The sequence below is a fragment of the Macrobrachium rosenbergii genome, chromosome 6, assembly GCF_040412425.1.
Source record: "Macrobrachium rosenbergii isolate ZJJX-2024 chromosome 6, ASM4041242v1, whole genome shotgun sequence".
In the NCBI taxonomy this organism is placed as follows: Eukaryota; Metazoa; Arthropoda; class Malacostraca; order Decapoda; family Palaemonidae; genus Macrobrachium; species Macrobrachium rosenbergii.
In genome coordinates this window covers 21,178,445-21,191,433 of record NC_089746.1, presented here as the reverse complement: position 1 = coordinate 21,191,433, position 12,989 = coordinate 21,178,445, and the positions used below count along the sequence as shown (strand labels likewise).

Below are 12,989 nucleotides of genomic sequence, written 5' to 3'. Positions count from 1 at the left end.
ACACACACACACACACACACATACACACACATATATATATATATATATATATATATATATATATATATATATATTTATATGTTTATTCTCATTATAGTTTATTGTCAAGTCATAACCCAATGTCTATAGCTTCTCAATGTCACCAGATGAGGAACAAAATGCTGAGGACTCACTTGGTCACCTGGATTCTGCTAATGGAAGGAAGCGACGCCCATGGCAGCGTTGCCAGGCTTCAAGAGTTTGTCAACGAAGGCACTCAAGTTATTATCTTTGTAAAGAGTTCTGACGGAGATCTGATTTACTATCTTCCTTCAATCGATACGCACGGAATTACTCGGTAAGTCATCCTACTTTTGTTACATGGTTCCTTCAGAATTTACCACCACAAACAAACAATGTAAAATTAATAGAAATGCATGGTCTCTCTTTTATCCGTCTGCCTGTTTCAATACTGTAGTTATATCATACACTGCCGTCAACATTCCAGTTATCCCCCATCTTTTTGTATATTGTGTGTGTGTTTTGACGCATTTCTCGTATGAACAAGAGCCCATTCTGGCATAATGCCTGATTAATCGACCAAGAACAGCAACATGTACTCCAATTCCACCGTCCTTTGACCTACACAAATGAGTAACGGATTTATGGAGTTGGGAGTAAGTGGTTTTGCCAACATTTCCAAGGTTACACACTTCCAGAAACAGTATCAAGTGTAAAATAAAGACAAACATTGAAATATATATTTTCATTCAACACACACACACACACACACACACACACACACACACACACACATATATATATATATATATATATATATATATATATATATATATATATATATATATATATATATATATATATATATATATATATATATATATATATATATGTATATGTGTGTGTGTGTGTGTATTATATATATGTATATTTTTTTTATGGTCCCTTCAATATGGTCGTCTCAGATGGCGTGGTATAGTAATGTGAACGATTAGGTACCGTAATAGTTACATTACAAAAAGAAATTATACAATGAGAATACCACATCTTTAGAAAACCTACTAACAATTAATCATAAGCGCGCCTGTTGTGGTATATTCACAAAAATACGAAATTATCAGCATTTTGCTTTACAAACCTGAGGGTTCTAAAAATCCGTATCCCAAAGTACATAGATGAGTCCACTAAAAAAAGGTGTTAATAATCTACGTTATCCTAAATAGTTTTTAGAAAAGTTTATTAAAATAAGGAATAAGTATTTGATTAACAGAATAATCAATCTGTTTTCATTAGGGTTTTAAGTGTTGTCCCGTTTTGAAAAATCTGAAAACCCATGCAGTGTTCGATGCAAGACAGCTTTACATATATGTTAATAAGAAACAGCCGTGGAGTAATAACAATAATGTAATTTATTTTATTCGGGTCGAACATCTAAATGTGTCTATATTTAAGAACCAAACAGCAGAATAATGAAGTCTAAAAAGTCTCTCATATTTAGCCTTGGCAAGCCACTGGCTCAACTCAAGCCACAAACTCAAGCTACAAACTTGTCTGGATAACGACTGAAGCAGCAATCCGCATTAATGACTTGACGCAGAAAAACATTCTTGGGACTATGTTATCACCAAAGACGAAATTTGTACATGATCACTGGACCACTGATTTTGCACAGGGCATTTTTAACTAGTTAATATTAAACCACAATTAGCCATTTTAGATTGGTAAATGGGAGACATTACTTGATGCACTCAGCCATCAGACTACTATAGTAGTGACTGATTTAGATTACGGAAGGTAAGGTGTAAGAAGGTTATAAGATGCCTAATGTGGACTTGTGGACTCTCACAACCAACAGAGACGCCACTTATCTTTGTTTTTGGAAGACAAAGTCCAATTCCTAGTGACTGACAGCCCGAGACAACTTAGGCCAAACAGTTCACAATTAAGCCTACTTTTTAGATTAACAGCAAAAGAGGGTGACCGATGTTATAGCTTACTGTTGGGTTGGTAACGACACACTGTCTGCTCCAGGAGCAAGAGCCCGTGCTGGCATAAAACCACCTTAGTCAACAATTACAACAGCGTTCTTGTCTGCGTGTGGTTACTGACAAACAAGATTGGATGCAGGAAGAGAAATTAAAAGAGAATGGATAGAATAGAAAAAAAAGAACAATAAGCGCGAGAAAATGAGGGAAATATGGGCGACTGCCCACAAAATACAACAACAACAACAACAACAACAACAATAACAACAACAATAATAATAATAATAATAATAATAATAAATACTGTGACATTTTGAAAGATTTTACTGTAACGCTGTATTTTGAGCGCACGCGCGCGAGCGTGTGTGAGAGAGAAGAGAGAGAGAGAGAGAGAGAGAGAGAGAGAGAGAGAGAGAGAGAGAGTCAATGAAAAAGAGATCAAGAAAAATTCTATACCAAAGATTTCGTTATTGCAGATTCAGGAAGAAAGGCCGGTGGGACAGTACAAAAGACTTAAAGGAGATACTTTCTTCAGAGCCGCAAGAAACCTATAACTTGAGTGGACGCCATTTAAAGTTGGCCGTCAAGGAAATCCTCTTGGCGGTCCAACTGAGCAAACCTAGTCCTCTTGACGGGAGCGTTCAGCTTGTCTCAGGCTTTGACGTACAAATATTCAACATCGTTAGTTCAGCTCTGAATTTTTCGTAAGTAATTTCCGACAATCCAAGTAGGGTTAGTCTGGTCTGATGAGTATCGCATCTTGAAGAGGACGCGGTATAGACTTATTTTGCACAAGCTAATGTTTAATGGACCCTCATGCCTAGTAAGGGAAAATAACATCTTTTTGTCTAGATCGGTGCCAGTACCACATACCTCGTTATTTTTATATTTGGCCCAATGCTTACGTTTCTCCCATTTCCCGTTAAGTTCCATCGAAAAAAAATATCGAAAAAGTAACAAAATGTTTCACCAGCACAGCGCATAATACCAAGACCACCTCTCTCAGTGGTCTTCATAATAGGCCACCCTTACATCATTTGTGCGCGCGCGCGTGTGTGTGTGTTTTTCTATTTGGTGCAAAGGATCAGGAATGATAGACTGTAAAATACTAAGCCAGCAACTTGTCGGCACGGGCTCTTGCTCCCAGAATAGCCCGTAAAAAATAGACTATTCTCTAAAACTTGAGCAAAGGATAGGTAACTGCCGTGAAGTTGTAAGGAAGAGTACTGAGTGACATAATGGCTGGGTGTTGTCTAGTTTATTACTGGTTCATTACTGAATGAATGTACAGAATCTTCGAAGTTGTTCTTGGCTGGCGCGAGCCGCAATGCAGTTTCTACACACAGACAAGTCAAAACAGATTATATTTCGGACATCTGTTCTTGTCGACAGACAAACAGATGGCGATTGTGAGAGGCATAATAGACATACAATGATAAAACATATATCAATGGAAAGGCCAGAAAATTCCACATATGGCCAATTGCATGAGATTCGAGACAGATTAATGAATACAATGCAGTAGCATAATATATGTGAAATGGCGAGACGTTTGGCGTCTTCACAAACAGAAACATCCATGCAGTCTGATACAGAAGATTCGGTGGAACATTATGAGTACATGATCGGAATGCTTGCATGGCACTGCAAGTAGTGGTGATTGTACATGAATTGAGACCACAATGGTTAGAGAAAAATAGACAGGAATATTGTATGGTAGAAGTTGCATTCCTTCGAGCGATCGCCGCTGAAGCGGTGATTTATTGATAAAAATTAGCTGCTTATAAAGCGGGATGCTTGTTGTCCTGTTTCGTCCGATGGCTAACTCGCACACACGTGAGCCCGTAGGACCGCCATGCGGTCCCTTACAAAGTAATGAATTCTATGACGTCATTAGGTTTGAGCCAAAATTAGGCCTATATATTATATATATTATTTATATATATATAATTACATATATATATATATATATATATATATACATACAGTATATAATATAATATAATTACATATATATATATATATATATATATATATATATATATATATATATATATATATATATATATATATATATATATATATATTAGTTCTCTGTCACGCTATTTGTCAGTGGTTCTTGATCATTAAAGAAAAAATTAATACTAAGTAGTTGAGGAAGGAGAGAGTTCTCAATAAAATTGATTTCTTCTTCACCATTCGTATTATACCAAACCAGTCGATACTGATGTGGTACCAAGCGCAATAATGGGGACAAAGAAATCTCTACGGCAAAAATATTTTAATGTATACCTTTTCTCTCGAAAAAAATGGCTAGGAAAATATGCAGTAAAGTTATTGAACGCTCGATGGACTTGAACTGGTCTGTTTGGTAATGGCCTGTCATCGGCTTTTACCTTTTATTGAAACATCATTTCCTGGTAACCTACTGTAGGCTTTTCAAGACAGAGTTTATACGGAATAAGATATTCTTCTTCTGATATCGCCGTTCTTTACTTAAGAAAAAACAATAATAAAACTGCATCTTCAGATGGCTTTCCGAACTTCAGATCAAGAGAAGTCATGTTAGTACTATTTGTTACTAAATCTCAACTCCAATTTATTTTTCGTGGATTCTATGAAAAGATTTTCTACAAAACATTTAGTCCGTTAAATATCTGATTAAATTAATATATAATCACTTCCTTTCACTACATCGCAAAATGAAGTATTCTGTACAGCTTTTTCGGTACCTTCTAGTTACGAAGGCAAAACGTTCATGTTGTTAAATTTATCTAAAAAAAAAAATAGTAGTAGTAGTCATGAATACACGACTAGCTCCAGGGGCCTCCACTTGACCAGTTTTAAGTCACAATTAGTTCAGTAGGATACGTATCTTGGGCAAACTTTTACATACATACTGCTTTACATTGCGCAATCTCCGGTTACTGGTTAGTCTGAATGATGCTTTTAGGTGTTAATGGCAAAACTGTGACTTTACATATGGTGCCGTTAAAAAGGGTTTATTAGCTACCAACCTGAATCACTCACCAATTGTATTGTGAGTGGAGGTTTGTTGACGAGCTCTCTTAAATTTGTCCTCATATGTATGTAGCCTGCTGCACTGAAGTGACGAGAATAAACTTGCATATTTTCAGATTTATTCTACAAACCCGACGACAGACATGAATATGAATACACTGTTTTATCAAAGTCGTATATGTCAATGGAAATCTTATAACTTGAATATATATCTCCTCCTACTCCCGCTCAGACTGTTGCAATCGACACCACACACTTTGTCAATGATCAGGAAATAACTTGTAAGATATTGTACACAATTAGTCAAGGTCACTGAAAGCAGACACCGTGAGCCTCAGATGTGAGACGACGTGTTTTCATCGGCTTACTACATTGAGTCGGTAGGTTGGCTGAGGCATTGTGGGTAAAACAAATACATAATGACTTATCATTTCGTTTCTAATCCTTGTGGTGCTATTAGATTGCTATTATTTTCCTCTTCTTCTTGGTCTATTTTTGGTGTACTGTAATTTGTTTGGTCCACCTGGAGGACCAGAGTTATTACGAACCTCTTTGACTGCGAATCGGCCGTTTTGGCGTTTCCAGGGGATCCTGACTTCAGGCGCCTCAGAGCAGTCATTCAGGTTTCCAATTGCTGGCCAATTTGGCACCAAAAACAGTAAACGTCACACGCAGTATATCGTTGTCTCTTCTCAAATTTCCTTTTTTTAATAAAGAGTATACATTATCAAACCGTAATGATAATTGTTTTCACATATTCATAATTTCTTCAATTTGCATATAATTTCGATGTCAATACTGGCCTTCATGAACACAGCACGAATATGAGCGATGGTCTCCAACTTTGCATGGCACATCTCGTTTCTCTCATTGTACTGTTTAAATTTCTCGAACAGATACAAAGCATTTCTTCCACGAGACAATGTATGGGGAGATCTTTTGCCGGATGGGAACGTAACGGGAATCATTGGAATGGTGGCTAGGCGAGAAGCTGCTATTGGATTATCGGCGTTGTCCATTTCAGGTAAATTTTCTTCTTACCTGTTGCTGCAGGAAAGTAATTAATTTGGTGTAATTTCTAGTTGTTAACTGATGCTTACGATCTGTTAGTACAAAGAGGCAGGAAACATTCTTTGCATCGAATCTCAACGAAAATAAAATTTTCTGTACGAAGGAACTCGGATAAAGAATTAGAAGTATAATGTCACCACTAGCATGAAATCCCCTATCAAATTTCCCTCAGCCTTGACAGACATGGAAATCAACATTGGTACTCGTTATCATAAAGAACAATTTGGTATCAGGATATGGTTGCTACCTACATACCTATTCCATAATCAGAAGACCAGCGTCGTTGCAATTATGTTAAAACTGCATTGTTTCAGGACACGGGCAGATTCTAGTCTAGATGAAAGCTTTCAACGCTTATGTTTTTTGGACAGGACTACCTATTGATTGTTTGCTTTATTACTACAGAGACCAGAGAGAGTGTTGTAGACTTCGCTTTTCCTTACTCAAGTGGCAGATACTTATTAATGTCAAGATTTCCAAAGGAAAAGAACAGGGCTCTTGCCATTCTCAGCCCGTTTACACCCCAGGTATGAAGACAGCTGGTCACATGGTGTTTACACGATTCATTTCTCTCCCGTTTTGTTACACTCCAACTTTAATAAGCTTTAATCACACATGTTCACGTACAATCAGCATCCACTGCCACACTCAACCATTCACAACGTAATGAATAACGGAAGCATTTCACTCGGAATTGCTGCAAATTCATTGCAGTTTAGTAAACATCCACGTTAACCAAATTATTATCAACTATTTGATTTATTACTGTATCTGGCGTTGCAACAAGCAAGCGCCTCAACCCACAGTCTATGTCATTCTCCTCCACCTTCCATGAACAGAAATTCTAACATACAAAAGTCTCTTGAGTCTGATAATTGACTCAGCTGGCCATTTCAGCACTTTCTCAGTAAGTCCCACCATCCTCCCCCACAAAACATCTGGATTATGTAACCTTTCCATCAGCCATTCTTTCCCAGTTTTCGTCACTGACCATCCCTCTGCAACAAAGTCTTGGCCATTTTCACATGAGAATAAGCTACAATTTAGCCTTTTTTCACATCTCTGTATCACTACATTTCTCACTAATTCACACCCCCCCAACCCCTTGTAGTTCATTGTGGTTTTGTTTTGATCTACGATGAACAACAACCCTTCACGTCTACATTATGGACTTCTATCAGCGGTTCACTCACAAATCCTATCTTTTCTTTAATAACCTTAAAGGCACAAATAATATTGTACCTCAGCAAATATCAACATCATCTTATTAAATACCTGTCCATTTTGGTTTGAAGTATATGTTCAAGTATTGTGGCGTTTACTTTATATCTTGGGATATGTATGCATGCTCATAATTTATTATCCTACTTATCTTTGTTGCTGTTATCTCAGCTACTGCTCTAGTTAACGATCGTCTAATATACTAAGTAAATATATAGATTTTGTAACATCTACGAGTATTATTTGTTATTTTGCAGACAATTCCACCTAATAACATTCTTCTTTCTGAAACAGATTTGGGCTTTTGTTACTTCGATTGTTTTGTTGATGGGACCTGTCGTATACTCGGTCTCGTATCTCTTAAATAAGCTCGTGGCAGCCGACGTGAAGATTGATTTCCAGTGGTTTCAGTTTAACATATTTCGAAGTATTGTCAATCAGGGATCCTGTATAAATGAAGATTCGTTGCAAGTCAGACTTGTCCTTTTATCCTGGTTTTTCTTCTGCTTCATAAATGCAGGTAACTCTGGAATGTGAAACATAATACTAGTCTTTAACTGAAAATGTTACATTGCACATAACAAGACCTAGATTTCATTTTTGCTTGGACTGCGAACGCATCACATCTGATAATCTATTTTTCAAACAACCCTGAGAAATATGATTCCATCAGATCTGGCATCCACTGAATTCAAAATCGAATATTTTTTTTTATTAAAATTATCTCCACTTTACTAACAAATGATGATTCACAAGATGCCACCTCTGCGTAATCACTAAAAACAGTAGTATCAAGGAAGGAACATCAAACTCTATGGGAGAGTATTGCATTCTTAAGGCTTAAGCAATTCTTGAGTGTCACTGCAACACACTAGCATCACAATATAATGCATAGGAAACTGATTTTACAACTTTGAGCACCGCAACCACGAAATCTGTATAATGAGTTTGTAAATCATTTTCACTTAAATATCTGATGTGCCTTTCACTATTAATTGATAGCTCTAACTGAAAAATTAGTGTCATTTTCAAGAACTTTACATCATTTGCCACCTTTAGGGTGAAGGTCGTATTGTTGTTTAGAATGATAACGGATCTACCGTGCAACCGGACCTGATCAACATGCCTTCCTTGTCTGTACAATAACTTGAAAGCAGAATTTACCAAGAACTTCAAATTTTTAGCCAGGCTTATCAGTAACGCTGAATTAACTTGAAAGTGAAAATACTATTGGAAGACGAGCCTCGAAAGCTGTGTCAACCACAATCCTAAAACTTTGTGAGGACAGCTCTCGAAAGCTGCATTAACCAGACTAAAATTTTGTGAGAAGCAAATAAAAGGATTATCCACCTTAAAAGGTTACTCCTCTTTGTAGCCCTATACTCAGGTATGCTGACAGCTGGCTTGGCCGTCCCTGCTTACGAAACTCCCATAGATTCCCTAGAGGACCTCCCTAGAGCCGTCAAGGAAGGATTTACCGTTGGTACTTTGGGAGGCAGTAACTATGAAAGTTTTTTCAAGGTATGTATACCCTACAAGCAAAGCTGATTCATAACAGATCCATGAAATAATTATCCCGAGACGTAGTTAAAGAAAAAATAACAGATATTTACACATTTGGCATAAAACAATAATGTACTTCTACATCTACCATTGCTCCATCAAGCATCATTGCTCATGTTGTGCCCACAAGTTTGCTGTCTAATACATCTTTCTCTCGTATCCCCTCCACCGTGCCCAGGTGAAGTGTGGTGCCCACAGAGGGTAGATGGCATAATTTGTGCGCACACTATAAACAGCAAGGCTCGATGTACACTTAGTACCAAGAGCAATAGAATTATTTATGAATTAGCCGTATTCTCTAATGGTACTGATTTTTCTTTTCATAAAATGATTATTCTTTCACACATAACCAAAGATAAATCAGCTATGTTTACTTGGACATGATCAAATTTATGTAGCGCACATTGCATGGAAAATGTATACTTTCACAAAAAAAAAAATCGTGTCTTTGCAGACCGCTACTGGAGGGCTTTTCAAACAGACCTGGGAGCTATTCAATCACAAAGACAGATCCAAGAGTTTTGTTGCTAGCATTCCCGCTGGAGTACAACGGGCGAGTATTTTTATAAACTTTTCCTCTAATAAAATATAGATATTCTGATTTTGAATTTTCATTCTAAGCTTAGCTAAAATGACAACGATCTCTCTAAGAATATCAGTGTAGTACATGAGGAAACTGCTGGTGTTTTTGTGTTCTGAATGCCCAGTACTCCTTATGGTGGGATTCTTCAACTGTAAGGAGGCTCTAAATGTGTGGGGTGGCCTTCACTCCTGCTGGGACACTTTACCTGGGGTGAGGTTCTAAAACTATGGGACAGTCTTCCCTCTTGGCAATGTTCCCAATGCTGGTCTTTCCAGCAATGGTGAAGCAATACAACTGTGGGATGCTTTTCCCTTTAGGCAGTTTATCCGATTCTGGGATTTTCCAGCAGGAGAAGTTGTTCTCAGTAATGAAATAAGTCACCTGAGGCGAGGAAGTAAAACTGATGGACAGTCTTCCCTCCCTGCAGCATTTTCGATGCAGAGGCTCTCCAACTGGAATGAGGCTATATAACTGTGAAATTCTTCCCTCCTGGCAGAGGTTTCAGTGCTAGGCTCTTCAGCTTGGGTGAGGCTCAAAACCTAGGACAGTCTTCCTTCATGGCAGTGGTCCTTATGCTGTGATTCTTCACCTGGGATGAGAGTCGAAAAAAACTGGAATGGTCTTCCCTCCTGGCAGTGGTCCTGATGCTGTGGCTCTTCACCTTGGACGAAGCTCAAAAAAATGGGACGGTCTTCCCTCCTGGCAGTGGCCCTAGTGCTGTGGTTCTTCACCTCGGACAAGGCTCAAAGAAAGTGGGATAGTCTTCCCTTCGGGCAGTGGTCCTAATGCTGTGGCTCTTCAACTGGAACGAGGTTTGAAGAAAGTGGGATGGTCTTCCCTCTGGCAGTGGCCCTGATGCTCTGGCTCTTCACCTTAGATGAGGTTCAAAGAAAGTGGGCTAGTCTTCCCTCCTGGCAGTGTCCCTGATGCTGTGACTCTTCACCTGGGACAAGGTTTGAAAAAAGTGGGATGGTCTTCCCTCTGGCAGTGGCCCTGATGCTGTGGCTCTTCACCTCAGATGAGGTTCGAAGAAAGTGGGCTAGTCTTCCCTCCTGGCAGTGGCCCTGATGCTATGACTCTTCAACTGGGACGAGGTTCGAAGAAAGTGGGACAGTCTTCCCTCTGGCAGTGGCCCTGATGCTCTGGCTCTTCACCTTGGATGAGGTTCGAAGAAAGTGGGACGGTCTTCCTCCCTGGCAGTGGCCCTGATGCTCTGGCTCTTCACCTGGGACAAGGTTCGAAGAAAGTGGGATGGTCTTCCCTCCTGGCAGTGGTCCTAATGCTGTGGCTCTTCACCTCGGACAAGGTTCAAAGAAAGTGGGATGGTCTTCCTTCCTGGCAGTGGCCCTGACGCTGTGGATCTTCACCTGGGACGAGGTTCGAAGAAAGTGGAATGATCTTCCCTCCTGGCAGTGGCCCTGATGCTGTGGCTCTTCACCTCAGACGAGGTTCGAAGACTATGGGATAGTCTTCCTTCCTGGCAGTGGCCCTGATGCCGTGGCTCTTCACTGAGGCGAGGTTCGAAGACAGTGGGATAGTCTTCCCTCCTGGCAGAGGCCCTGATGTTGTGGCTCTTCACCTCAGACAAGGTTCGAAGAAAGTGGAATGAACTTCCCTCCTGGCAGTGGCCCTGATGCTGTGGCTCTTCAACCCAAACGAGGTTCGAAGACAGTAAGATAGTCTTCCCTCCTGGCAGTGGCCTTGATGCTCTGGCTCTTCACCTCATACAAGGCTCGAAGAAAGTGGGATAGACTTCCCACTTGCCACTGACCTTGATGCTCTGGCTCCTCACTTGAGACGAGGCCCAAAGAAAGTGTGATAGTCTTCATTCCTGGCAGTGGCCCTAATACTGTGGCTCTTCACTTGAGACGAGGTTCGAAGACAGTGGGATAGTCTTCCCTCCTGGCAGTGGCCCTAATGCTGTGGCTCTTCACCTCAGATGAGGTTCAAAGAAAGTGGAATGGTCTTCCCTCCTGGCAGTGGCCCTGATGCTCTGGCTCTTCACCTGGGACGAGGTTCAAAGAAAGTGGGACAGTCTTCACTCCTGGCAGTGACCTTGATGCTGTGGCTCTTCACTGAGATGAGGTTTCAAGAAAATGGAATGGTCTTCCCTCCTGGCAGTGAGCCTGATGCTCTGACTCTTCACTTGAGACAAGGTTTAAAGAATGTGGGATGGTCTTCCCTCCTGGCAGTGGCCTTGATGCTGTGGTTCTTCATCTGGGATGAAACTCAAAAAAATTGGATGGTCTTTCCTCCTGGCAGTTACCCTAATGCTGTGGCTCTTCACCTCGGGCGAGGTTCAAAGAAAGTGGGACAGTCTTCCCTCCTGGCAGTGGCCCTGATGCTGTGGCTCTTCACTTGAGATGAGGTTCGAAGAAAGTGGAATGGTCTTCCCTCATGGCAGTGGCCCTGATGCTGTGGCTCTTCACTTGGGACAAGGTTCAAAGAATGTGGGATGGTCTTCCCTCCTGGCAGTGGCCCTGATGCTGTGGCTCTTCACCTGGGACAAGGTTTGAAGAATGTGGGATGGTCTTCCCTCCTGGCAGTGGCCCTAATGCTGTGGCTCTTCATCTGGGCCGAAGCTGAAAAAAATGGGGTTGTCTTCCCTCCTGGAAATGACCCTGATGCTGTGGCTCTTCACCTCGGACAATGTTCAAAGAAAGTGGGATGATCTTACCTCCTGGCAGTGGCCCTAATGCTGTGGCTCTTCACTTAAGATGAGGCTTGAAGAAAGTGGGACGGTCTTCCCTACTGGTAGTGGCCTTGATGCTGTGGCTCTTCATCTGGGACAAAACTAAAAAAAATGGGATGGTCTTCCCTTCCAGCAGTGGCCCTAATGCTGTGGCTCTTCACCTTGGTTCAAAGGGAGTGGGATAGTCTTCCCTCCTGGCAGTGGCCCTAATGCTGTTGCTCTTCATCCTGGATGAAGCTCAAAATAATGGGACATCTTCCCTCCTGGCAGTAGCCCTGATGCTGTGGCTCTTCACCTGGGACGCGGTTCGAAGAAAGTCAGATGGTCTTCCCTCCTAGCAGTGGCCCTGATGCTCTGGCTCTTCATCTCAGATGAGGCTCAAAGAAAGTGGGATAGTCTTCCCTCCTGGCAGTGGCCCTAATGCTGTTGCTCTTTACTTGAGACGAACCCCAAATGCTTTGCTCTTTACTTGAGACGAGGTTCGTAGAAAATGGGACAGTCTTCCCTCCTGGCAGTGGCCTTGATGCTGTGGCTCTTCATCTGAGACGAAGCTCAAAAAAATGGGACAGTCTTCCCTCCTGGCAGTGGCTCTTCACCTGGGACGAGGCTCGAAAAAAGGGGGACAGTCTTTCCTCCTGACAGTGGCCCTGATGCTGTGGCTCCTCATCCGGAACGAGACTCGAAAATTGTGGGACGTGTTCCCAATGCTGAGGCTATTCAATCTGAGTGAGACTGTAAAGTAACTTGAAAGCAATGCACTCCTTCACTGACTTACTCATTTACTGACTTGTTCATCAATTGCTGTTTGCTTATAAAGATTTTTCATCGTTGATTTCATTATTCTCTATTCTAC

General features: G+C 40.8%; 1 protein-coding gene and 1 long non-coding RNA gene across 5 annotated transcripts in view; one reads left to right on the top strand and one right to left on the bottom strand.

Moving 5' to 3' along the window:
• LOC136839305 (uncharacterized) overlaps positions 1-12,989 on the bottom strand; it is a 70,326-nt gene that overhangs the window by 49,725 nt on the left and 7,612 nt on the right. The window lies entirely within an intron of this gene.
• On the top strand, positions 128-10,205 carry LOC136839680 (glutamate receptor ionotropic, delta-2-like). Its single transcript, XM_067106033.1, has 8 exons — positions 128-337; positions 2,462-2,689; positions 5,903-6,030; positions 6,483-6,604; positions 7,593-7,818; positions 8,674-8,819; positions 9,316-9,418; positions 10,081-10,205. The coding sequence occupies exons 1-8, from the start codon at positions 147-149 to the stop codon at positions 10,203-10,205; spliced, it is 1,269 nt and encodes a 422-aa protein (XP_066962134.1). The 5' UTR covers positions 128-146.